General features: G+C 47.3%; 1 protein-coding gene across 1 annotated transcript in view; it reads right to left on the reverse strand.

Moving 5' to 3' along the window:
- Window positions 1-331: 331 nt before the first annotated feature.
- Window positions 332-26,723, reverse strand: part of POLR2A (RNA polymerase II subunit A) — a 49,160-nt gene continuing 22,768 nt past the window's right edge. Inside the window, exons 10-29 of the mRNA XM_069645238.1 lie at window positions 25,833-26,043; window positions 25,016-25,225; window positions 24,556-24,724; window positions 24,372-24,466; window positions 24,009-24,212; window positions 23,466-23,688; window positions 19,220-19,403; window positions 18,612-18,783; window positions 18,324-18,429; window positions 17,210-17,415; window positions 16,711-16,935; window positions 16,011-16,257; window positions 15,733-15,833; window positions 8,012-8,116; window positions 7,717-7,899; window positions 6,881-7,084; window positions 5,825-6,014; window positions 5,331-5,444; window positions 2,973-3,113; window positions 332-2,817 (exon numbers count right to left, since the gene is read on the reverse strand). Of these exons, the coding sequence (XP_069501339.1) occupies window positions 1,472-2,817; window positions 2,973-3,113; window positions 5,331-5,444; window positions 5,825-6,014; window positions 6,881-7,084; window positions 7,717-7,899; window positions 8,012-8,116; window positions 15,733-15,833; window positions 16,011-16,257; window positions 16,711-16,935; window positions 17,210-17,415; window positions 18,324-18,429; window positions 18,612-18,783; window positions 19,220-19,403; window positions 23,466-23,688; window positions 24,009-24,212; window positions 24,372-24,466; window positions 24,556-24,724; window positions 25,016-25,225; window positions 25,833-26,043 (4,636 nt within the window). The 3' untranslated portion in view covers window positions 332-1,471. The remainder of the gene's footprint in view (window positions 2,818-2,972; window positions 3,114-5,330; window positions 5,445-5,824; window positions 6,015-6,880; window positions 7,085-7,716; window positions 7,900-8,011; window positions 8,117-15,732; window positions 15,834-16,010; window positions 16,258-16,710; window positions 16,936-17,209; window positions 17,416-18,323; window positions 18,430-18,611; window positions 18,784-19,219; window positions 19,404-23,465; window positions 23,689-24,008; window positions 24,213-24,371; window positions 24,467-24,555; window positions 24,725-25,015; window positions 25,226-25,832; window positions 26,044-26,723) is intronic.

The raw sequence follows: 26,723 nt of genomic DNA on the forward strand, positions 1-26,723 counted from the left end.
CTTTAGGAGTGGATAGTCAAGTTTTGAATGTGGAACTATGGGTGGTGAGGAGTCTGAGGAAAGGGAAAGGTTTCTAGGGGTTGGGGCATGCAAGTGTGGCAATGTGTCTGGAGGCGCAAGCGTGCAGATGTGTTAATAACCATGCTTTGTCCGTGATCAGTACAGCTATGTCCTTTGTACTGTTCTTTCTGATCTCTTGCCTGTCGGTCAATAGTCATAAAATGCCTTTGCAGGGGTGATGCTATGGTGTGTGCAAAACCATTATATTAAAAAAAGACAAGTCAACGTTGCTCATTTGGGGGAACATTGGTATATTGCAATAACTAGAAGCTTATTTTTCAAAATTAGTAAAACTTTATTTAGCATCGAAGGAAAGGAAAGTCAAAACAGACCATGTGCTACCTCAACCATTCATATTCTATGAACATCACCCATTCGAAAAGATACTGCACTCATTTACCTCCTTGGTAGCGGATACAGGTCCCTTGTCAGAACAGCATCTTGCTTATTCTCCATGATAGAAAAAAAAAAAACGAACAATAAAAATACAAGGAAAACATTAACCAAGAATGGAAAGCAGGAATCTTGCCCGAAAAGGGGTCGCTGGACTCCTGTTCAGATGTCAATCTGGCAGGGATCCCAGTCAAGAGGACATCCACATGGTCATAAATATATAAAGCCTGCAGCTTCCCATAGGTGGATGCAGGGTGGGTTAAAGCCTTTACTTTTATTTTTTTAGACAGTTTTTTTTACTTGTGTTTTAACACCATCAGAAAATCTGTCAAGACAGAAGTGTTAAAATGCTTCTCCTAAAGGAAAAGGCTTGTAATATTGCAGTACAGACTATTTCAAAGAGACCTAGCAATAGAAAACGCTATGCAAAAGCCTGCACATATTTTTACACACCTAAAGATCTTTAAGTGAAACTGGTTTTAAATCTTCAGAGCCTCTGCACCAGAAATCACAAGCTGCTTAACATAAACCATACCGTCGGCAGGCTGGCCATCTGGCGGGGGCCTGAATACCCAGATTTGGGTAATCATGTAGTCAAAATAATATTTACAGAAATAATGGTCAGGTCCTGACCCAAAAAAATAATGAACATAACTAGCTTTCAGCAAATTGCCATGTTGATGGGACTCCTTCCAGGATTATCATTGCACTGTTAAAATGGGCATCCTTGCACCTTCGAAGGAAAATCCAATGAAACCTGATACCAGAGAGAAGCAAACCAATTCTGAGAATACAAATGGGCTGCCATAGCAATAAAAGTTTTTTGGACCATTCAAAAGCAGTCCGCTGCTATAAAGTGAAAAGTAAATTGTTGGTTATTCCTCTGCCTCACTCCAATTAGAGTGTCCACACTCAGAAGGAAACCAACATGATCTGGTTGTTAGCCTTGGGATGTCGGCTGGTCAAGTGTTTGCAGAGCATCCCTGGCATTGATGACTCGCACCAGGTTACCAGCCCTTCAATTCTCATCGTCGCTGTCCTCAGGACTGACAGCTGGGCTGGTGATGCTGTACGTTGGAGAGGTTGGGCTATATCCAGGTGATGTGGGAGAATAAGTGGACCCCTTCGGGCTGGTGGGAGAGTATGTCGGTGATGTGGGAGAGTACTTTGGAGAGGTAGGCGAGTAGGTGGGGGAAGTAGGGGAATACTTTGGTGACGTTGGGGAATATTTTGGCGATGTGGGGGTATACACTGGAGAAGTTGGGGAGTATGTAGGAGAGGTTGGGGAATACTTGGGTGTGGTTGGAGAATAGGTCGGAGAAGTAGGGGAATACTTTGGACTTGTTGGACTGTACTTTGGACTTGTTGGACTGTACTTTGGAGAGGTGGGAGTATACTCTGGAGAACTGGGACTGTAAGAGGGGCTTGTTGGTGTGTATTTTGGGCTTGTTGGGGAGTAGCTGGGGCTGCTCGGGCTGTAACTGGGTGAGCTGGGGGTGTAAGTGGGAGATTGTGGGGTGTAGCGAGGACTGGAAGGGGAATAGCTGGGAGAGGTCGGACTGTAGCTGGGAGATGTAGGCGAGTAACTCGGAGAGGTTGGACTGTAGTTGGGGGAAGTAGGGGTGTAGTTTGGAGATGTTGGGGAATAGCTGGGAGATGTTGGGGAATAGCTGGGAGACGTGGGGGTATAGTTGGGAGACGTGGGGGTATAGTTGGGAGACGTGGGGGAGTAGGATGGTGAAGTTGGAGAATAGCTGGGAGAGGTCGGACTGTATGATGGACTTGTGGGAGAGTAGCTAGGTGAGGTCGGACTGTATGATGGACTTGTGGGAGAATAGCTGGGAGAGGTTGGAGAATAGCTTGGACTTGTGGGGCTGTAGCTGGGTGAAGTTGGACTATAACTGGGACTGGTGGGAGAGTAGGAAGGTGATGTGGGCGAGTAACTGGGAGAAGTTGGACTGTAACTGGGCGAGGTGGGAGAGTAGCTAGGAGAAGTCGGACTGTAGCTGGGAGAAGTGGGGCTGTAGCTAGGCGAGGTGGGAGAGTAGCTAGGAGAAGTCGGACTGTAGCTAGGAGAAGTCGGACTGTAGCTCGGCGAGGTGGGAGAATAGCTCGGTGAGGTGGGAGAATAGCTTGGTGAGGTGGGAGAATAGCTCGGCGAGGTGGGAGAATAGCTCGGCGAGGTGGGAGAATAGCTCGGCGAGGTGGGAGAATAGCTCGGGCTGGTGGGGCTGTAGTTGGGACTGGTAGGGGAGTAAGATGGAGATGTAGGAGAATAACTGGGACTCTGGGGCGTGTATGCTCCTGGAGACCGTGGTTCATATGCAGGCGACGTTGGAGAATAGCTGGGAGACATTGCACCTCCTGCAAGGGAAAAATACAAGTCTATTTAATGAGGCTCCAATAATTGAGGTTTTAAAATTAAAATCATACAATACTTTTGGACTCTACACTAGATAAAATGGTCTACATATGACAATTCTATTATGTCCGGAGTCAAAGCAATCAAAACAACTCACCTGGAGAAGGAATGTAGGGGCCAGGAGATCCCGGAGAACCTGGGGTTGGTGACCATGCTGGAGAGTAGCCTGGACTGAAGCCACTAGCATCAGATGCGGCACTTGGTGAAAATCCTGCAGCTCCTGGGGTCATTCCACTCCCTGAAATGCAAAGTTACCATTAAACTACAGTATTAGGTGAAGTTCTCAAAAGCCATTTAAAACGGGATCACTAGTTTGAAGAGAAAAGGGGAAATATTTTCTTAAGAGTGGACATTGATGGATATTTTATTTCTATCGCGCTCGTACACAAGTGTTTTAGAGCGCGTCAAGGCAAGGGAGGGGAACATAGGAGAACAAAACAACAATCTTACCCAGTGACATTGAGAACACGCAAGTGCATAGGAAAGGGGAGGGGGAAAAGTGCATGGAAGGGGGGAAGTGGAAAGTGCGAAGCAAAGGAGAAACCGATGAATAAAGGCAACAAACAATGGTAGTGCAGCAAGCAATTTGCAAGTGATATGTTTAAGGCAGCAGACAGGGTAGGTCTGATAAGAGCAGAAGAAAAAAAGGGGGGCTCTATGGGTACAGATACAGACCCCATTGCAAGGGGTAGCCTAGAGGGAGGGTGGCATGGTGAGCAGGTACTTGCGCCCGGAGGGCAGAGGGTGGCCAGGTGCACAGTGCCAAGAGAACAGATCAGCAGGACAGAGGGGGAGCGAAGGCAGAAGAAAAGAGGATGGTCTTGAGGTGCTTCCGGAACCAGAGATGGTTCTCTGCAAGTTTTAGAGTGGCAGGATTTTTTGTTCCAGAGGGAGGCCCCAGCCAAAGACCGGTCTACCCCCAGCTCGTTTCTTTGAAAAATGACTGACCATGAGGGAGGTAGAGGAGCGAAGAGCCCAAGAGGGGAGGTATTTGCGGAGGGATAGCTGAAGGTATTTGGACCCAGGCCAAAGAAAGCCTTGTGGACAATGCAGAGGGTTTTGAATTTAATCCTTGCATCCACTGGGAGCCAATGGAGAGATTTCAGAGCTGGAGAGATACAATCCCAGGGCTTGAGGCCAAGGACAAGTCTTGCGGTCCTGTTCTGGATTAGTTGCAGAGGGCGGAGAGTAGAGGCAGGTAGATTTAGAAAGAGGATGTTACAATAGTCTACCTAGAGCGAACCAGAGCTTGGGAGACCATGAGGGGGAAGGAGAGGAAAGGCAGAGTACCTCTGAGGAGGTGCAGTAGGAAGTTTGACTTTTTAGAGACCTCAGATGTGGGCGGAGAAGGAAAGTGTGGAGTCAAAGATGACCCTAAGGTTCTTAGCCTCGCAGGTGGGGGTAGGAGGAGGGCAAAGGGAAGCCGGCCAGCGAGTGAGGGGGGAAAGTATCATGAAGGTGTGCCGATGAGGAGGATCTCAGTCTTGCTCGCATTGGGACAAAGATCATTGGCAGCACACCAATCTTAATGGCAGTTCGGCAATCAGAAGAGAGGGAGAGGAGGTGGCAGAGGGCAGCCTGAAAGGAGTCTAGTGTCGTCAGCGTAGCACTGGAAATTTGAGCAGAAAATGGCAATGCAGTGGGCGAGAGTTGCCAGTATTGGTTGAAAAGCCAGGGCGAGAGGTTAGACCCCTGGTGAACACCACAGGTAAAGAGCAAGATAGATGATAGGAAGGAGCCAAGTTGCACCTGGGAGCGTCGATCAGAGGAAAGAGGTCAGCCAGGCCAGAGTCTGATCAGTGATACCAAGGTTATCACGGAGACAGTTGAGCAGGATGGTATGGTTGACCATGTCGAAGGCAGAAGAGAGATTGAGGAGGATGAGGAAAGAATGTTTTAGTCAAGGTTGGAGAGCAGATCTTCACGGATGTTCAGGTGAGCAGTTTCCATGCTTCAGGCAGCTCTGAAGCCAGACTGGTAGTAATGGAGACAGCCAACAGAATTGGAATGAAGGTTAAGCTGAGAGATGGCCAACTTTTCCAGGAATTTTCCCAAAAAGGGAGCAATGGAGATTGGGTGATAGCTGGACAAGAAGGATATGCTGTGGGTTTCCTGAGAAGAGGATGCACAAGGGAGTGCTTCAGAGGGGAGGGGAAGGATCCTGAGGCAAAGGAGTGGTTGCAAAAATCAGCAAGTGCTGGAGCAAGGGTGTCAATGTGGTCCTTGATGGTTTTAGAGGAACTGGGATTAACCTGTTTTGACAAGGCTTTCATAGATCATAACATACCATTACGTAGTACATTATGTAACCAAGCATACTCCCAACACCCCAAATCTAAAACTACACAAGCTCAAACTGGGCAGACGAGACCCAGCCCTTCACTGTCACCTAAAACTGCTGCTCATTTATGAAGCCAAAACCTACTATGCTAGTCTTTATAGAGGTCTTACTTACCAATACTTGGAGACCAAGCACCATAAGCTGGGGTTGCTCCTTGATTCCATGGGGTCATCGCAGGGGACATGCCACCCATTGGACTTGGGGCGGAGCCAAAAAACATGCCAGTTGCTAAAAAGAAAAAAGTAGATTAGAATCTCATTTCAAACATTTTCAAAGTAAATTTGATCATTCCAGCCCTTTGCCAGTCAAGACAAGTGCAAAGGGAGCCCAATGAAAAGAGCAGGATGCTTAACTGCCTTGCGTGCAAAACCGACCATCAGTTGACTCTTGCCCAAAGATGCACAACTTGCTAACATAATCTGCTCCAGGACTGTGGTATTGCTCAGCATACTCATCAGCTGAGAAAAAGTGAACTAAAGCCACACAAGTCTTCCACTAACAGAAGGGGCTAAAATGATTCTCTTCGTACAGTACGTCACTCTGATAGTACTTCCACAGCTACACATTTGGAACATAGCATTCATAGACATGTAGGAGCAGATACTTACCCCCACCAGCAACCCCGATCCCAGGGATGTTTGTTGGAATCTCCATGCCGTACTTGCACTTCTCAGCATCGAGCAACAGATCAAAGCATCCAGTGCCAGCAGGAGCGAGCTGCCCCAGCATAATGTTCTCAGAGACGCCCTTCATTGGATCGGACTCTCCATGAGCAGCAGCCTCCATCAACACATCAACCTGAGGAAATGGATTACAAAAAAAATGAGCTCCACCCAAAACGGAGTGCATTTAGCAAAAGTAAATAGTGATTATTGTAAAATATTTTTCGCTACCGTTGCATCCCAATTTTTAGACAAAAAGGTAGTGGGAAGAAACTAATGTATGCATTTCAAAACAAATTGAGCTAGTGACACAAAATGTCAATTTCTTCTAAATTAGATTACAAGAAACCAATGCCCCAAACAGCATGGTGGCACTATTACCCGAAAAGACGTTAAAAAGCCAAATGTGCATTTTGTGCGCATTTGGATTAGTATAAAACTTTGAATGCCATAAAGAGTCAGGGTCCACCATTATGCGATTCTGGGATTGCGAGAGTATACCCTGCTTACATCAAAAGCAGAGGGAGAAATTTGAAAAAAATTCTAAAAAGGATGTTGACATTTTTAAAATACAAACACATCAACTTCACATTCAGCCTAGTTCTTTTCGGTGGCGGTTAACGTAGATCCGGGTGGCAAAGCCAGACTACTGTGACCCCTTTTGATTCTTTATCTTCCTCTCGCAGATTACCGGTCCAAAGAAAGTGGCCTAATGTTTGAAGTATTTAGCACATACAAATCCACCTCGCCCCACCAGCATAATAGGCAAGCTTAGCAAGCAAGCAGCTGGCTAGGCAGAGTTAAGAGCACGAGCAGACCGCACAGTCAAGGTGGGGGGTCTACATGTAGAAACCCAAAAAAGCTGGGGCAACCGGAGAAGACTGGTAGTGTTGCAGATTAGCCTTCAATGTACTATGAGAAGCATCACTGTTTGGGACACAGGTTTCTGAAATCTGCTATCATATCCATTTTACCAATTCCAGGTGTGCAATCTGAACGTACCGTTTCCTCAAAAGAGCACTTCATGAGGGGGCCAGTATCCATCCTGTTCACGCCGTGACGTGTAATAGCCATCAAGTGACCACGGCAAGTCATTGTGTCGCAAAGCAAGGCCAAATGGCGGTAGTTAACGTAGGAGCCATCAAAGGAGATGACATGGTTCATCTCCCGCTCCAGGGCCTTGCGAACTGCTTCAATTCCCATCACCTGGTGGTAGAAAAAACATGCATCTGACAATACAAAGCAATAACTACCCAAACAAAAACTGCAACCATGTAACATTTACAGCTTGATTAGAAACCACTCTCTGCAAGGCATTCCCAAATCAATACCCCCTTTAAAAGACTCACTGTATCTCTTCAAGACTCCTGGCAAGTTTCGAAATGTTTCCTGAATCTATGGTTAACAGCATGGGATTGGATCACTTCCCGGAGAACCAATATCACAAGTAAAATTCCCCATTACTGTTCTCAGAGTGGATTCAGCTGATATTTGATTCAAACCATGACTGGGAGGAGAAGCACATGTTTCCATTAACGTGTGGCTACCATAAACAAGAAGAGCTATGCTCATCATGAGTTTATCTTACAAGTCACCTTATCTTGCACCTCCAAAGTCACCTCTCCTGCTGCCCTCCTTTCCGATTAGACATAAGGAAAGCCAAATAGGGCCCTTCTAGATTAGGATGCTTCCCTAATGGTGGAGTACATTTCATTGGGATCTGACATAAGGACAGTACAGTCTTGGAGACTGCCATCTCTGGGCTGGTTGACAACCTACTTAAATAGTTATTTATTGACACACTTTGAAGTCCCACATTCCAACCAACTCGGACTCACAGTAAAGATCTCCACAATGTCGTTGGACGTAGTCCTAATAGGGTCCACATCCTTCTCACTCAGGACCCTCATCAGGCCCACACCATCAGTTTCCAGGATCCACTCCTGCAGGGCTTTGAACTCTCCATCTTCTGTGATTATGATTTTCTTCTTGTTGTCAGTCTGTGGCAAATGCATGTAGACCTGAAAGAGCAGTGGAATGCTTATTACAGGATTTTCCAGAAAGCAAGACCCCCCCCACTCCCTCCTCTCCAGCTCCCTGCACGCACACACCAAACTGTACTAGGGCCCTAACCTTACTGATCTGTTCAATGCCCTGGAGGGTCATGTCCGTCAGCATGTTGGATTCAATACAGCGCAGAAACACGTCGTCATCCATTTTATCGACAACCTCTTCTTCCTGCAATGTAAATTTTTTTAAAAAGTCACACCACCAGTGTGAGCATATCTGAAGGATACAGGCAGTATTTTCCCTCCCCCAAGTAACAAATTAAGAATTAAAATGTCCAGGCCAGAACCATCCGTTGTAGCCATATGGAAAGCAATCCTAGGGAAAAGACCTTACTTTTGCAGGAAAGCTAGAAGCAAACGTGGACAACAGTGCGTCACTGTAGAACTAGCATCCATGTTACAGGGTAAATGAGCAATTGACAGCTCTGTTGATCAACTAATTTTGTAGAATTGGTGAAGTTGGAGATCCCCTTCAAAAGAAAAAATAAAATGGGTAATGCAAGTGAACGGTTTGATATGTCCAAAAGAAAGCAGATGAGGATTGGAATAGCCCTCTGGAACAATCTCTTCAGTAGTGTTACGTTAGATTGGTTAAGTACAACTATGCCATTTACACAAACGTACGAAAATGCATGCACATAGTCCCCGAATCCTGGCGCTGTTGTGACCAGTTGTGGTGTGCCTTTTCCGAGTCTAGGCAAGTGGGGTCTTGTTTTAGTACCAGGAATGTAATAGACCCATCAACTTACAGTCAAGGCCCGCCAGTGATGGAACAAGTTACTTACCTGTAACTGTTCTCCAGCATGGGTCTGGCATGGATTTACATGCTCATGAATATTCCCTGTCGTCAGGCTGGGAATCCTCAGTAAAGAAAAAAATCATTATCAGTTTCATTTCTGATCTGTCTTTCTTAGTAGTAAAGAATCATTGATCTCTGGGTCATACTGCCCCCAGCCAATGACTGCCCTCTCCCTAAGCCCCGCCTCTGGTAGCCATCCTCAGATTTGGTAGCACGTCAAGTGGCAGTATGACCAAGTGAAGGGCCGCAGAGGGGTAGGCGGGAGGGTTCGCATGTGAATCCATGCCAGACCCATGCTGGAGAACAACAGTTACAGGTAAGTAACTTGTTACTTCTCCAGCATGGGGTCTGGCATGGATTCACATGCAGCAGTATACACATGCACAACCACGGGAGGTGGCAACAGGCTCAACATTAAGCAATACAACAACTCAACATTAAGCATCGCTTACCTCCTCACCAGGCTCACCTTAAGCGAACAGGTTGCGCAGCACTGCTTGGCCGACCCTGGACTGCTCCCTGGAGTCCCGATCGACGCATTAGAAACTTGTGAAGGTGTGCGTCGACCTCCTCGTAGCAGCCCTGCAGATGTCCAGCAGGGGCACACCAGACAGGAACGCCATGGTAGCAGCGATCGCTCTGGTCGAATGGGCTCTCGGACTGCCGGGCAGCAGTCGGTTTACCAACCGGTGACAATGCATGATGCAGCCAGAGAGCCATCTGGAAATGGAAGTCTTCGAGAGAGCTGTCCCTTGATTCACAGACCCAAAGTTCACGAATAACTGTAGCGTCTTCCGAAAACTCTGTGCGGTCCACGTAGAACTTCAGCGTTCTAGCTACATCCAGCGAGTGCAAAGTCCTCTCGGCCGGCGTCGAAGGCGACGGGAAGAAAACTGGTAACTCCAAGGGCTCGTTGAGGTGGAAGTCAGACGGCATCTTGGGCATGAAGGAGGGGTGCGTCCTAAGCACTACCCTTGTGTCATGAGAAGTCAAGTATGGAGGCTCGCAAGATAGGGCCTGAATCTCTCCCACTCGTCGTGCAGAGGTGATGGCCACGAGGAATGCGGTCTTCCATGACAGGAACTTCAAGGGCGCCGAATGCATAGGCTCGAACGGGGCTCCCATGAGCCTGGTCAGCACCACATTAAGTTCCCACGCCGGGGCAGGAGCCTTCACCAGCAGGAATGAACGGAATAGTCCCTTCATAAATTCCTTTACCAGGTGATGAGACCACAAGGACGCCCGTCCCGTAATCCTGGTATATCGGGAGATGGCAGCCAGATGTATTTTTATGGAGGTGTGGGCCAGTCCAGCTTTGGCCAGCGACAGTAAGTACGGCAGCAATTGAGGGGCTGTAATCCGCAGAGGGTTAATCTTCTGTGCACGGCACCAGACAGAGAACATCTTCCATTTATGACCGTAGCACTTGAGTCGAGGACGCCCTGGCCTTTGCAAAACCTCTCTGCAATCAGCCGGGATATCGTACCCCCCCAAACTCTAGCACTGCAGGAGCCAGGCTGGCAAGTTCAGCGACTGTGGGTCATGGTGTAGAATGGCGCCTCCGGAGCAGCAACGGCAATGGAGAGAACGCGTATAGAAACAGGCCGTCCCAAGGGAACGAGAAAGCATCGCCCATGCTCCTCGGCTGTGGGAACCTGATGGCGAACCTCTGGCACGGAGTTCGCTGCCGTCGCGAACAGGTCGATCTGGGGTTTGCCCTATCGTTGGAAGAGTCGATCCACTTGATCCTGGCGCAGTTCCCACTCGTGGCACGAGCGCAGCTCCCTGCTGAGTGAATCGGCAATAGTTTTTATTCCTGCCAGGTGGAAGGGAACCAGAAACATCCCCTGGGCGACGGCCCAGTGCCACAGATCCTGGGCCTCCTTGGATAGGGCTGGGGATCTGGTGCCTCCCTGCTTCCGTATCTGGAACATCGTGGTGGTGTCGTCGGTGAAGATCCTCACCACTTTGTCCTTGAGGGACGGGAGGAACGACTTGAGCGCCCAGAACACTGCACGGAGCTCCAAGATGTTGATGTGAAGAGACCTCTCCTCCGGGAGCCAAAGGCCTCTTTCTTGCGTGGAGATCTCCGGTGTGGGCCCCTCAACCCTCCACAGAGGCGTCCGTAGTCACCGTCTCCTGAAACGCCGGGGTTTGAAAGTCCGTGCCCGTCGTGAGGTGATCCCTGGTGCCCCACCATAGGATCGCCCGACGGAACTCCTCGTCGAGGGGGATCCTGTCCTCGAAGCAGCCCCCTGCCTGAAACCAGCGGGCGTCGAGGAACTCCTGTAGCGGACGCATCCGAAGTCTGCCAAGGGGTACAAGGTAGATGTACGAGGACATCATCCCGAGAAGGGACTTGATGGACCTCACCCTGGCTACGTCCGTGGCTAACAGTCGCCGTACCATGCCCAGGATGGTTTTGGTCCTCTCCTCTGAAGGGGAGGCCAATTGCTCCACTGCATCGAGCTTCGCCCCCAAAAACAGTGCTACTTGCGACGGAAACAGGTGGGATTTGGGGTAGTTGATGGAGAACCCCAGCTCCGTGAGCAACCGGATGGTCCTCGCCGTATGATCGACGGCGAGTTCCCTTGACCTTGCCCGGATTAGCCAGTCGTCCAGGTAGGGGTAGACGTGGATCCCCTGCAAGCACAGCCGCGCCGCCACTGGTGCCAGGCACTTGGTGAAAACCCTGGGTGCCGACTTTAATCCGAACGGTAGGGCTCTGAATTGGTAGTGGCGTCCTTGAACCACGAACCTGAGGAACTTCTGTGCCTTTTTAGAATGGGGATGTGGAATTAAGCATCCTCAAGCTGTCCCAGTACGTACTTGAGGGTGACCATCCTGAATTTCTGCACCTTGATGTATTTGTTTAACCGACGCAGGTCTAGGATGGGGCGCCAACCGCCTGTCTTCTTCCTGACAAGGAAGTACCTTGAGTATACTGGAGCCCCGGAGCCTCCTGGGGACGAGCTCATGGCACCTTTCTTGAGCATCGCCTTTACCTCCAACAGCAATTGAGGGTTGTGATTCTCCTTCCTGGCTACGGGAGGAATGCGAGGGCACTTCTTTAGGAATTCCAGCGAGTGCCCGTTGGCCAGGGTGTCCAACACCCAACGATCGGTGGAGATGGACTCCCACACCCTGACAAACTTCCTCAGCCTCCCACCGGGGTACTTCGGTGGGGACCCGGCCGTGTCAGTCTTGCTTGGAAGTGGCCTTGCCTCCTTGGCCTCGACGGCGGGAACCCACTTGCTTGCCGCGACCTCTGTAGGCCTCCTGGGAAGAGGAGCGGGCCGCCTGGCAGTAGGTGGAGGAGCCACCGCTGGATCCTTTGGAGGCACCCTGTCTGCCTCCAGAGCTCCGAAAGGGCCGTCGCTGCTGAAGCACCCCAAGGGCCCGGGCTATCCGAGTCGGTCTTGATGGCCTGTATAGACTCATCCACCGCCTTACCAAAGAGGTTGTTGCCGTCGAACGGCATGTCCAACAATCTGGCCTGGACGTCCTGGCGAAAGTGTCGCCTTGAGCCGTCTGAGGCAAACTCTGTTGCCCAGATGGCGAAATCCGGTATCGGCAATGTCCGTTGCCACCGTAATGGTGTGATCCGACGCCAACTTGCCCTCCTGCAGAATTTCTAGGGCCTCCGCCCTTTCGTCATCAGGCAGGAAATCTAGCAGGGGAGCCATCTTGAACCAGAGCTCCCCGTCGTAGCGGGCCACGATCGCTAAGGCATTGGCCGCCTTAATCGTTGTCGCCGCCGCCGAGATGACTTGTCGTCCCATAGAGTCCAACTTCTTACCCTCGCTGCCCGGCGGGGAAGTGGAAGTTGAAGCCGCCGTGCCCGCTGCCTTCTTAGCCGCTGCCGAGACGACCGAGTCTGGCGTGGGCTGGGCCCTGAGGCACAAGGGGGCGGCATCGGGGACTCGGCACTTCTCTTACCTGTCCCTCTTGGCAGGTGTTGTGGCAGGGTTCTTGAGGACAGCAAGCCCCTCGTCCCAGATGTCGAGGAAAGGCACCGCGAGGACCGTCTTCCTCTTAGCCTCTCGTCGTTGGTACAGAAACCCCTCCTTTTTCTGTTCTTCAGGGCAGAGCTGGAAGAGCTTGGATGCCCTGGTTATCATGGTGTGGAAAGAGCCAACGTCGTCGGCTGGGGACGCCTGTTTGGGGGGGTAGACATTGACAGGATGTCTGCTGTGTCCTCGCCGCCGCCGCCTTCCGTCCCCTGGCGAGGGGGATGAGGGGTCTGCCAGGCACGAAGGGCGGAGAGGGGTGGACTCTCCTCCGCTTGTTCGGAGGGTTTCCCTACGGTCCTGGTTCTGGATCCTCCGTCGGGGTCCGTGATCTCGTCCTTATCTCGGTACATAAGGATTGGATTGCCAACAAAATGGCAGCAGAGCTATCCTGGGGCTCGGGCAATGGCTACGGCAGACGGGATGGCCGCCCCACTGGGCCCTGTTCATCGTCATCATCGCTATCTTCGATCACCTCAGCAGGGACCGTCCCCTGGGATCAAACCTTCTCGAATCTCTCGTTGAGGTTTATGAACCTCTCGTTGAGGCCTATGGACGTTTGAGGCCCCTTTGTCTCCACCAGTTCCTCCTCAGAGGCTGATTCCGAGTCTGTAACGGCCACCGCACCCCCCCCCCTCTTTCAGCCAGGGGCTTCAACAGGGGTCTTAGCGGTGGGCTGGAAAGAGGATTCCCTCCGCGGCGGCAGGGACACTCTGGGCCCAGAGGCTGTTTCCATTGACGTAGTCTCAGCCGGCTCCGCCAGGGTCGCAGAGACCACTTTGGTAGAGGCCTTAGCCGGGTGGATCAAGACCCTCACCACCTTAGGTGCGTCCCGGGCCTTCGCCTTGGGGGGAGGGTTAACGCCTCGCCCCCCCCCCCCCCTTCGAGATCGACCGGGTCCGCTCCAGCGGCCTACCCGGGTTCTCGGACTTACTCTTCCCCGAACCAGAGCGCTGGCTCGTGGTCGAACGTGCCGGGGAAGTAGCGCCCTGCTTGGCAACCGAAGAGCCCGACCTTTCGGCGCTCACGAAGCCCGCGGACTTGCGATGCTTGGCCTTCTGTTGGGCCCCCGTCGCTGGGGCGCCCTCAAAGGACTTAGAAGCCCGCTCAGACTTCTTTGTCGCCTTCTCACTTGATGTGCCCTTCTCCAGCCAGGTGGCGAGGCGGGAACGACGACCTGGTTTGGTCCGTTCCGAAAGGTTCTTGCAGAACGCACAGTCCTCCACGTGCATCTTGTCCCCATGGAGGCAGTAGAGACATTGCGAATGCTCGTCGTCCTTGAAAACGTTATATAATCCGCATCCAGGGCAGTTCCTGAACAGCTTGGATCCGGGAGTCGAGCACCCTTTGTCCTGGGCCATGTCCGTTGAGGTAGGCCGCAGATCTTCTGGAATCCTCCAAGAAGTGTAAACTCGACAAAAACTTCACCCTTGAGGGGTGTAGAAGAATTCCGAAACGGGTCCCCGTTATCGGAAGTAGAAACGGTGGAGCTTGAGGCTCAATTAAACCGAAAAAATGAGAACATCTCCTGAAAAAACGTGAAACCGCAGTAAAAAACTCGAGAGCTAAACACGAGGACTCCCAACACTTGAGCGTGCGGTAAAAATCTGAGGATGGCTGCCAGAGGTGGGGCTTAGGGAGAGGGCAGTCATTGGCTGGGGGCAGTATGACTCAGTTGTTGGTTACTACTAAGAAAGACAGATCAGAAACGAAACTGACACTGATTTTTTCTTTACTGAGGATTCCCAGCCTGACGGGGAATATTCATGAGCATGTGAATCCATGCCAGACCCCATGCTGGAGAAGTGGCATATTTCCGATTCCATGGCTGGCTTTCAAAGACATTGGAGCAATGGAAACCGTAGGACCCCATCTAAAAGTGCAATTATGTGCTGTTGTGGGGGTATAAAGGAGAGAGCAGAAGGGAAAGACTAAGGTGGAAGGAGATAGGTCTAAATAAAGAAAGGGAAAGTGGGAAGTTAGAAGTTTGGTAAACACGGGAAGACATTGTTCCTTCTCAGTATTTGTGTGTTCTGTTTCAAGAGTTCATATGACTTCAGGCAGGGGCACCCCCTAACATTGTCCCCGAGGAAGTTTTGCCATTCTTGGTCACTGGATGTTTGCATCACACAACTGGTCAGCCTGACAGCAGGTGCACCTGGGATAATGTTGACTTTTCCTTTATGTGAAAGCCCCTCCGAGTGCATCGGTGTGTTTGGAGGGATGACCTGCCATTGGATGAGGATCCCGTGTGAATGATTATTGGTGTGCGATTGGGTGCTGTAGTCTCCACGATAAAAGCAGATTCCTTAACCACCCACCCAGTGTACTGCTGGAACTAGATACCTGCATTCTTGGAAGGCTTGATGCTAGACCAGGAGCGAAGCTCTGCACCAGAATCATTTGACCCTCCACCGAATCAGAGTGTAGTTCAGCCTCACCAGAAGGAACAGACTAATGCTCCCCAACTCACCCCTGTCCAACCAGGTGGAGACAACTGGATCACAGCTCAGACTCAATGGTCTTAAACTCCTATTTGCATCATCAGGCCCAAAGGTCTGTTGGCTGCCAAACAGGCCAGCTTTTCTACATCCGGCAAACAAAAGTGGTTCCACTTAACCCATCTCACAAACTACAGGGGCCCCTTTGAACATAACTTATGATTGATGAGTCACTACGGGTCAACAGGATACATCTATACATACACACATAAAACTGAAATAAAGCACTCCGTTTCCTGCTTTTTGGGTCTGGTCAGACGATTCTGTGCATGACACCCCCACAAACCAGAACCCATCTGGGGGAAATGAAAGGCAACACAACACCCAGTCCAATACAGCAAGTTCATAAATGGGTGCGATTCAGTATGCTAGCATGGAAGTCTGTTCAGATAACCTCTGATCACCCCCGACCCCTGCACTCCTGGTAATGCAGCATATTCAGGCCATTTCAAATCATTGCATTGTCAGGACCCACCTCCTGCATCTTGCTCTCATCACTGTTCATGATTCGGATGCGAAGCACCAACTTCTCAGCATTGTCATCGTTGAAGATGCAGTTAAGGTCATCGCCAAATCCTGTAATCAAAGTAATATAGGTTCAATACATGCGCTTCAAACTACGAAAACCCCAAGGCCTTACAAAATCCGTTTCTTTGGGAGACGGAATCCTTCTTGGGCATGCACCATCAGCCAATCTACCTAGTGTGTGTGTGTGCACAGATTTGATCATGCAAATAAGGTTGGCACACTCACCAGCATTGATTTTCTCAGCAATCTGTTCCATGGTTAGTTTACGGTCAGTCATGTGTTTACGGTCCAGCTCCACACGCAGCAACCAAGGAGAAATCCTGGTCACATCAAAGTCTGGCATCTCATAGTATACGTTCACCCATTCTTGGTCCTCAGCCACCACAGTGTTCTGTGGGTTGGGGTCATAATAAATGGCAGTGTTGGCAGTCACCTTACGGAGGGTAGTGTGCTCAAGTCTGCATAGGATATCCTGCAACGATTGTATATGGAGGCAGGGATTATTAAGCCATCACAATCCTCTGACACATAGCCTGAAATGTGATTACTACATCTACAAATAAAGTAATGTAAATGCAGCCAATTTTCCTACAATATCTCTAGTTTGACACTACAGGACTCTCCAACACCCCAGCTTCTACCAATGCTTAGATAGCACTGTCCCAGAGTGTGAACACAAGAATACATTTCACCTAATGACCTTTGCATGACCGTATTTCTAAACTCAAGTTACACTGCATTGCTTTTAGTTTTCATTAAAGTAGGACATGTCACATCCAACTAGTTCCCTTTGGCGATCTGCTTTCACGTGATCTAATTAGACAAACCAGGCGGCAGAATAGTGACAATTAGCGGAGGACTACATCTGCGTACTGTTCTAACAGCTAGCTTGATTAAAGGTGACACATCCAGGCAAAGGACTTACCTTTGCTCGCTCAGCATCCCTAGCAGACTGACCCAGAAGGAATACCGTCAAGGAAGGAGTCTTGGGTTTTTTGGAAATGTTAATCAACTCCTTCAAACGAGGCACTCCCAGGGTTACATTCTTAGCAGACACACCAGCATAGTGAAAGGTGTTCAGTGTCATCTGGGTGGCAGGCTCTCCCAGTGACTGTGCAGCGAGAGCACCCACCATTTCACCTGGATGAGCCTGTTGGTAGAAAAGAGCAAGTCGAACATGGGAGGCATCCAAACTTTATACATGCAATGTAGAGTATATTTGCAGCCTCTAACATTGAACGGGGTATGCAGGAATTAACATGGTCGGGTACAGAAAAGAAAACAGTGGTTCTGATAATTAAACTATGTTGGTGGGCCCTATTGAGTTCAACTGGTACGGTTTAGGTTAGTGTTTCAACTCCTGCCTCCCGTGACCTAGAAAAGTGGCAGAAGATAATATATAATCACAAGAAAGCATTTCTTACAATGGCTTGATTGAACTTTGACTCTATTTCCCCTAGTAGCCAGTCAAAGGCTTCGCTGCTGAGGCGGAACTCCTCAATCATGCGTCGGCTGCAGAGCGTGGACCGCAGGTGGATATTGAAAAGCAGTGTAGCATTCTCTTGTGCCTGCCGACTCAGGGGGTCTTCACCATTCACAATTACTAGCTTCTGACTAAGGTCCTTCACACCTGAGGGAAAAGATTTAGTATTGTCATTTCAGGCACAAGACGTGAAACTAAGAAAAAGCTATTTGTCTAATAAAGACACATGGACCAATCCCAACAGCTTAGTTGAGCAACGAACGCCTGCAGTGTGACAAAACACAAAGTTGCAAAGTTGATTGAATGCTCTGCCAAGTATCCTTTTGCCAACTTGGTCTCAAATGTATTTTCTTTTTTCCAAATATTCAAAGCCTATGTGCAAACATTTTATAATTTTAGCATTGAGCAGGAGCATTTATATTAAATTGAACAGAAAAAAGGAAACACTGGCTTTCAGCAATCAGAAGGCTTGAAAACTGAAAGGTTCCCTTCGAAAAACTACAGAAGGAACTCCAGTATATGCAGTATAAAAACTGGGAAGACGTTTTAACTGCTCAGATCAGGGAGTGGCAAAGGACAGGAGAACTCCAGACAAGTTGAAACTGGAAAGTATTTCGGGACGTAAACTGCCAGAAAACTAGGTTAGCATGTTAATGTTTTTTTACGGCATACTTGCTGTCCACCGCCTACTGGCATCAGCATACTTAAATGGATAAAAATGCAAAATATGTATAAGAACGGCAATACAATGCAGGCTTTGGAGCAAATATTGCTATTAACCAAGACATAGTACATGCAGCACCCATGTTTATTTGGCAGCATGTCAACAATTCTGGGGAGGGTTAAGTCTGTGCCTGCCTGCACTCGCCCTACTTAAAAGGCACCTCCCTAGCACTGGGCAACATATCATTTCGTCATAGTTTAATGCATCACTGTGCGCCTGCTGCCTTGCCAGCCCCTTCAAACCCAAATGACCAGCTGTAATCACAGTACAGCATGAAAGTTCTCAAAGGCTAAGGAACAATTGGAACCCCCGTCCAGTGCCAAAGACTTACCATCAAGAACTTTCATCGGGTGGAGGTCAGTGGGCACCCTTGTGTTAATGTGGAAAATCTTCTGTGCATTCCAGATCATTCTCAGTAGGTTACAGGGCAGTACCACCTACATAGATCAAAGGTATGATGCAATTAGGGCAATGAGCTAATGAGTGATCTACATTTTAAAAGCCATGATTGGGACACTGAAAGGGGGACGGTCCGATCAGAACAGTCATCCCACTATCAAGCAGCCCCCTACAGACTGCAGGAGTGTAGCTTGAGATAGAATAGCCTCATAGTACACACCTTACTGTCACCTGTAGGAAAAATCACTCTGAGAACCTCCCGATCCTCCTTCATTCGGTCAAACTCCCTCTCCAGCTCATTCTGGATGTGAGCATCGCTGAGAATGTCCTTCACCAACTCTTCATGCAGGGTTCTGCGCAGGGCACGTTCATTGGCATACTCAAATTTAAACCTGCAACAGGGGAGGAAGGAGGATTACAAAAACAGCAGTAAGCATAGCAGGGGGCAACCGCTAAAATCTTTCCTGTGGAAAGAATTCCCATCCATGGAGCAAAGATTAACAAAGCATAGGTTGGCCCATTCAAGAGGCAATACAAAAAGGCTATCCAGCTGCCTGGAGGTTTACCCCAGAATAGAAAAAGGGCAGTCTTTGACTTCTGTTAATTGAAGTGTCCCTCTGAATTTCACCATTAAATATGGCATAGAAACAAATTACAACTACTTTTGCAGATGTACTTACATTAATAATACTACTTTTAACTTCACAAACCTCCACAGGAAAAACAAATCGAGAAAAACAGAATTCAAAAGTTTATTTAGCAGGCTTTTTAGAAGGCCAAGAGCCACAGCAAGGGATTTGCCAATTACAGGTAGGGGAATCCACTCACTTCTTCTCAAATGCCTTGTTAGATGGCTTCAACGTAGCCAGATTCTGGAACTCTACACACTCCCCTGCCAGACCGTCTTCACCGTATCTCAGCTGCACCACCTGGTTGATAGAGTTCCTCACGGTGGCATCATACTTCACCATCACAGACTCCATAGACTTGATCAGACGCCGCTGGATGTAACCTGCCAGGGTCAGAGTAATCACAATGTGTTAACAAATGTAAATCCAAAGAATTGAGGGCAAAGTAGTGGGTCGTAAAAGGATATGGCAGCAATACCTTACGACTTCCCCAAACCTTCCTGCCAAGAATAAATGGCGACTCCAGAAAGTGCAGAGCATGTACAGAATGGATTCCTATAGACCTGCACGACAGGACCAACAATATGACTCGCAGGTATAGATCACACTCCATCTCCAAGGAAGACTGCCACATCACTTCCAAAGGCACAGCCACCCACCCGCACATGTGCTACCCGATATCGCATATCACTTCTGCCACTAGAATGCAGACAAGTCTGGGATAAAAAGGTGGTCCAGCTGAACAGTCTCCTTGACTCGCATACTCTCCCAACAGCCAAGCCAGTTCTACTTGGGCTGCTAGGAGGGACTTAAATACACCCCCTACCTCTGTACTGGCTAAATGCACACGCATTCCGAATTTCCCGGACTAATCTCATACCTCCAAGGGCTTTCACCTACTGCGTTCGAGGCCATACCTTTGGTAAAAGGCGCTATACAAATGCCATATTACGTCTGGTAATGGACCAGTTTCACTTTTTCCAAAGGTACTATATTCGGTCCCCTCAGGGCAGATGGTAAGTCGTAACCGTTATGGAGTCTCAACACCCTTAATGTGTACTCTCACCCAATTACCAACGTTTGGGAAATTTGCTACTGTGTGGGAGGATTGGGGAATAGCTTCTCAAGATTGTAATCTATAAAAAAAAAAAAAAAGAATTGCATCACTGCCTGTACTAGACACGATTTCAAATGTTGGAGGTAGAGGTTCATTTAGTGGTTCAAGATGGACAATATATGCCTACAAATTTAAATCTGACTCGCCCGTTAAAAACCTACCACTATGCACACAACCAATTAAACGAGGTGGAACCCGATTCAAGGTAGATATGTAACCCCTCTGGTATCTTGCTGGATAAAGCAATTGCATGATGCACGCTCTGAGGCCCATGGGCATGGGGCGCAATGCTATAAGAACTTTGAATAAATGTGGTTGCCTACCAATTTCTTCTGAGATGGCTCCATTTCCACACCCCCATTTAGTACAGCTCATACGTCAGTGAACTTGTGTTTGGGAAAATTTTTCTTTTTGCCACTCTTTCCATGGAAAGAAATGTAGCTATTGTGGTGTACCTTTCCTGACTGAGGTAAGTGATGGCTTATTTCCTACACTTTGCCAAGTTCATCTGTTCTGTGGGCACTGAGTATAGGGCTATCAGTGCCGGAGAACTCAGGTCTCTATAGTAAAGTGGTCCATTTTCCTCTGCACACTAACTTCTGTGAAATGCGGTAGACAATTTAACTTTGTGGTTACTTGCAGGCTACGCCCAGGATGGGCTGGTGGCAGCGGAAACTTAGTATTTTCTTTTTTGTACCATTGTGAAGGTTTGCATTTTACTGCTTAATGCCACAGAGTACCACAAGGCATAAATTAGTTTTTAAAAAATTAGCAGACTTTGCTGATTAAATTATTTTTGATTAGCAAACAGGCTTATTTGCTTAGCCATTTTGTACTAATATTGTTAATATCAACTAGAAGTGATTTGTACACAAGACATGAAATGAATAATACAGAAGTTATACATAACGAGGAGAACCATCTCCGGTTCCAGAAGCAGCTCAAAACCTTCCTCTTTGCTTCTTTCTCTCCTCGTCTCCCCTGCTAATTTCCTGATTGAAACTGCACCCAATCGGCACCGGGCCACTCCCACTGATCTCGGTCCCAGGCCCAGCCACCTGCCCCTGCCCCCCTAGCAACCGTGGGACTGTCTCTGTATCCCTACAGCCCCCTCCCAGCACTTTGTTCTGCACTTACCTTGCACTTGCCACCAGCTGGCCCCTTATTTATTTATCTTATTCCACTTTCCCATGTTCTGCACTCCCGCCCCCTTCCCATGAACTTGCACGATCTGAATGATACCGGGCCTAGTAAGATCGTTGTCTGTCTTCCCTATGTCCCTCCCCCCCCTTGAAACCCTTGTGTATAGGTGCGTTACAAATGCCATATCATATATACCGCTGAAATAAGACATTAGTGAGAGGAGTCAGGCCTTGCAAATTCTTTAAACTTCAACTAGACCTGCAGGTCGGGTAACTTAGTTTACCTATTCAATTTAAGAGAAATGCACCCTACCCAAAGCAACGGAGGACAACACATTTAAAATGTGGTCTCTTTAAAATGATACATGCCCCTTCAAACCCACTATGTTTGGCACACTGCTGCCACCCAGAGGCCAGCCATGCATAGTGAAACTGACTTTTTCTGCAAAATAAATGTTACATAAAGTTCCAAACAGTTCTTGCAAATGCTACTCAAAAGGTTAGCTGCATGAATGGACACGAATAAATAGATATGATAAAAAGGTTCTGAAAACAGTTTGGCCAGCTGTCTCCTGCAGGTGGTAATACATAATACAATCATAAGGCCAACTACAGTGTTTGGTATTGCAGTAGATCTGTAGATGTACAGACTGAATGGAACTATTGATCACTACTTTGCATAAGCATCTAGTTTGCTTTATGTATTCATTATGTAAAGGGTAAGAAAGACTAAGTGAATTGTGTAGCACAGAGAACTGGGCAAACTAGATGGAATATTGTAGTTTGTGGTCATTTCACTTTCAGGATCCCTGGTATAAAGCAACAGAGTGATAATACAGAATTTCAAGGAATATGGGTTTGCTCAGGGGTTGATCACCAGTTGCAAGATGTATGCAACCTGCAGGTTACAGAACTAGGTTTGCCAAAAGAATGATCATGTTCAAACGTGTTCACTTGTCAATATGATGCATCTTTTCCAACAAAATGAAATACAGTGGACACTGCCATGTAGATACACTAACCATGGAGATGATGCAGTTTGTTCCAGTATCAATACTGTAATTTTGCATTATGTAAAATTTTAGGAACGGAATTGCATGATTCTTAATAAAAATATAAAGTTGAGACATTCTGGTCTTTGCCAGATAGGATATAGAAAGCTTAAAGGTATCATTCTGATTAAGTCTGGTTTGCAATTATTTTAAAAATAAATGCTTTCCTACCACTCCCACACATGCCTTTTGCACTTAAGAGTGGAGATTTACTGATGCACCTTCTCTCCATTAGCACTTTGAAGTGAACAGCGAAAAGAGGGTGAAGTGAGCACGATGGGCAAGAGGAATGCAGGGCAAGCTGTGTGTTCATTGAAGAGGGCAACTTAAATAGATAACTTTGCTACACAAGTGTCCATTTGATTAGCAAACCTACAGAATTGCACAGCAAATTGCTATGAGACACTGCTTATTTTATGCCTTGGTACCAGTAAAATGGATGGGAGTCCTGAGGTATTCGCCAGAATGGTGGTCCAGCAGTCTGCATCCAAAACTGATGCGTCTCGTGGCTGGATTGGGAGAGGGCATGTTAAATACTTTATCTACATAACTTTGGAACACTTAAAAACTTCTTGTTGGTGCAAGCCAGCACTTGAAACTCCACAAAAAGACTACTAGCCTCCTGAAAAGACTTGTGACTAAGGGAACTAGACCGGTTTTTCCAGCTATAGAAGGATAGTACTTTATTTTTAAGGCTTTTTATTGTGTTTTAGAACTAATAGCGTGAAGTTAGCAAAGTGTTGATTACTTACCTGGTTCTATTTCTTAATTTACTTGCTCTACAGTATTCTGCTAACTGTTTTACTTTTTTACTGTATTTTACAAGTGAAGTCTGTGCTCTCAGCAGATCATGTCAAGGTGCAAGTGTATATATTAGCAGCAACTGGTCATTGGTTTTCAATTCTTGAGAGTTTGAATATGGCCTAAATAAATGTGCATACATTCTGCCTAGTGCTCTGTGTGTGCGCTTAACTGAATAATTTAAGTCTAAGACTTGCTGCTCAGTGTCACTACCCAGATAAAATGTAGCTAGACATTAGCGTTTGTTCATGTTTCTCAGAATAGGGTGGCCTCTCTGAATCGGGCCACAGGGATCATTCTGAAAATCCACCTTAACCGCTTGTTGAAGCTCACCAGTTTCAGCAGTCTTCACAGCAGTATCAATCAGACCTTCTCTGCCACCCATGGCATGAAAGAAGAATTCTGTGGGAGTCAGGCCAGCCAGGTAAGAGTTTTCCACAAATCCTCTGCTTTCAGGCCCATAATCATCTTTGATAAAGTGAGGGAGCGTGCGATGTTTGAACCCAAAGGGGATACGCTTGCCTTCAACGTTCTGCTGCCCCACCACAGCAATAACCTACAAATGGAAAGAGCTTTGTAAGTTGGAAGCATGTTTAAAACTAGCTTCAGCTACACAGGACATAGCACCAGCAAATGCACCCCCCCCCCCACCAACTCTACCCCAATCATGCAGGATCTTCCTTTGCAAACACATACACCCTACTAGACAGGTCTTCAGCTGTTAAAAGCTGAAAGCTATTCAATGCACCCCCTCAAGGCATTCTGATACGATGTGGGGGCTGCAGAGCCTCCAAAGGCAACTTTCTAAAGTGCTGATATGATCATTGAACAGGCACAGATTTCTTTGGCAGATACCAAGAAAAAACATTTATGTACCTGTGAGATGTTAATCTTGGAGCCTTTGGCCCCGGACACCACCATGGACTTGAAGTTGTTGTATTCAGAAAGCGACTTCTGAGCAGAGGATCCAGTTTTATCACGAGCGTCATTCAGGATGCGATTCACCTGGTTCTCGAATGTCTGACGCAACGTGTTACCAGGTGTGGGCTCCAGCTCATTGTTGTGGGCTTTTTCAATCACCTAAAGTATTTACCAGATCTTGTTAGGACACCAGGTGGAAGAAACTCTAGAAATTCTGCACATAAAGTATGCAAACGTAGCTGGTGCAGGACCACTTTCCCAACATCAGTCGCACAAGAAAATAAATGTACTACAGAACACAGTACATCACCAGATTACCTCTATCACATCTTGCTTGGCCTTCTTAATTGTGTTCTGAATATCTTGGTAAGTCTTGGCATCAGCAATAGAGTCTCCAATTCCAATTGAGCCACCTGAGGAAGACAAACGCCTTAATGATATGCAATTTCTAGCAATGCCACACATGGTCTTGCCATTCACAGCAACAAAGAAAAATACACACCTTCAATCAGCAGCCAGTTGTTAACGACTGTCTGAATGTTACCGTAGAAGAGACGTGTGATATCATGCCCCATCTCCAAGTAAGAGAGATGGACAAGGGACCCCGCAGACGTCCCCAGAGACTTCTTACAGAGGATCCCCATGATCAACTCTCCATTCTCGACAATAACCTGGAGAAAGCAAGGGTTTATTAGCAATAGACAACTCCCCCTAATCCCAATAGTTCCTCCGCCACAAAGAAACTGCTTCATTAATGACAAAGCCTCATCTCCCAGTAATCGAGTCAACAAGGACCCACAATTGGCTACACATCCAGTCGCTTTCTTTGCCCTCCATTGGCAACACCTAACCAAATAAGCAGCCCCATCAGACAGACCAACACTTCAAGCTGCCCAATCAAGAGCTGCCACCATCAGTTCCACAGGGCTGGTTGTTGATAAAGGAATTATACACTTAGGTACCTTGGTGTCACCAGGGGAGATGTGCTTGTAGGGCCCGCTGTCTTCTTCATCTGGGTGAGTGCTGTGGGTTCGGATGGCATTGATGTGGCCAGGGACAATTAGGGACATTATTTGCTTCCCCGTCCACAGAGGTCGTGGCTTCAGAATGGACGGTTGGGGGACTTTTCCATCCCAAGTTGAGAGGAACATGAGAAGATTCATAACTTCCCCCTGAAAATAAAATACTCTTTAGTGCACATATACCGAGCGCAGTTACAGTGCCAGAGTAGGACAAACCCAAGTGCCACCACAGTTCTCCACTCTTCAAAGAGATCAAGGATTTTCTTCTAAAATGACCGTGCTTTTATTTTTGGTATATAATTTAAAAAGTCAAACTGGCACGTGGTTATAAGATTGAATTTAGCATGCACACTAAAGGCAAAAAAAATAAAAAATCTTCACAAGAACTTGCTGGCTTGACAAATACCAAATGCGAAGCATACCATTAGTCTGGGCAAAATGCCTCAAACCAAGCTAGAGTGTCATACACAGTAGCCACTGCAGCTTTCAGAAAATTGAGAAATCTAAATATATGTGATATAACTAAATGGCTTCAAGATCTCATTTTGAAAGCCAATAATGGAGATGTTCCCAACTGATAAACCCTACCATGGAAGCAAAATAGGCTATGCCCTTGGTTCAAATCATAATCATGAAATTGTCTAAACTTTCCATGTTACGTATGCGGCTACTTGTTGCCACAAAAGACATACCACCACCACCAGTGCGGGCAAAAGAAACCTGGGATGCAAAAAAAACAAAACAGTACATAACTCACCCTTTCCAAAAAGACGTCACGTTTGGTGAACTTGCGCACCGCTGTCAGGGTGTCCTGCACAATTCCCATGACAGGCCTGTTAGACTGAGGGGTGACAATCATTCTTGGCACCACTGCCAACTCTTGGATCTCAGCCCTAGTCTCCAGTGACTGAGGAAGGTGAAGGTTCATCTCGTCACCATCAAAGTCAGCATTGTATGGTGTGGTCACACTAAACGAAAACCAGGAATGGATTAGAAGACTACAGGGTGCTCAATCTGCATAGTGCTGTCAAACCAGACAATGTTCAGTGCAGTCAGGGCTCTGATTTTTGGGCAAAATCAACTTTTTTTACAACGTAGAGAAACAATGAATATCTCCATTTATCGATTTAGATCCATTAAAATGATACAGAAACTAGTAATAAAAGTTTAAACTGCAAAAAATAGAATAAAGAAACACAAATGATTGTTTAGAGTATACAAGACATTTAGATTTTAGGGTCCGCATTTTTTTAAACAAAGGGTTTGGTTAGGTGTAATGTCCTTTTTACCGGTTGCGCATTATCCATTTTCTCCAATCCTGACTTAATGTAACGCCTCTCTGGGAGAGCCTCAAAGCATAGTGCAACCATTTTTCTAGCTGGGGTCCTTTGTGTTTTTATTCAAATCATTAAGCATGCAAGATTTGAACAATATTTAGAACACCATAGTATGGTCCGCATTGACATCAACAAAAAGAATATTAAAGTAAGATGTCAGTCAATAGTGTGATTAAACGGCATACCAACCTAGTATATGAGTATACAGAAATAAGCACAAATGCAGTAGGCTGCAAGTTTGCATATACTATTAGTTATATATGACAAAGACCTTGAATACATACATTTAACTAACATGAACACGAGGAGGG

Source organism: Ambystoma mexicanum, chromosome 1p (genome assembly GCF_040938575.1).
Source record: "Ambystoma mexicanum isolate Mex_15411 chromosome 1p, UKY_AmexF1_1, whole genome shotgun sequence".
Taxonomy (NCBI): domain Eukaryota; kingdom Metazoa; phylum Chordata; class Amphibia; order Caudata; family Ambystomatidae; genus Ambystoma; species Ambystoma mexicanum.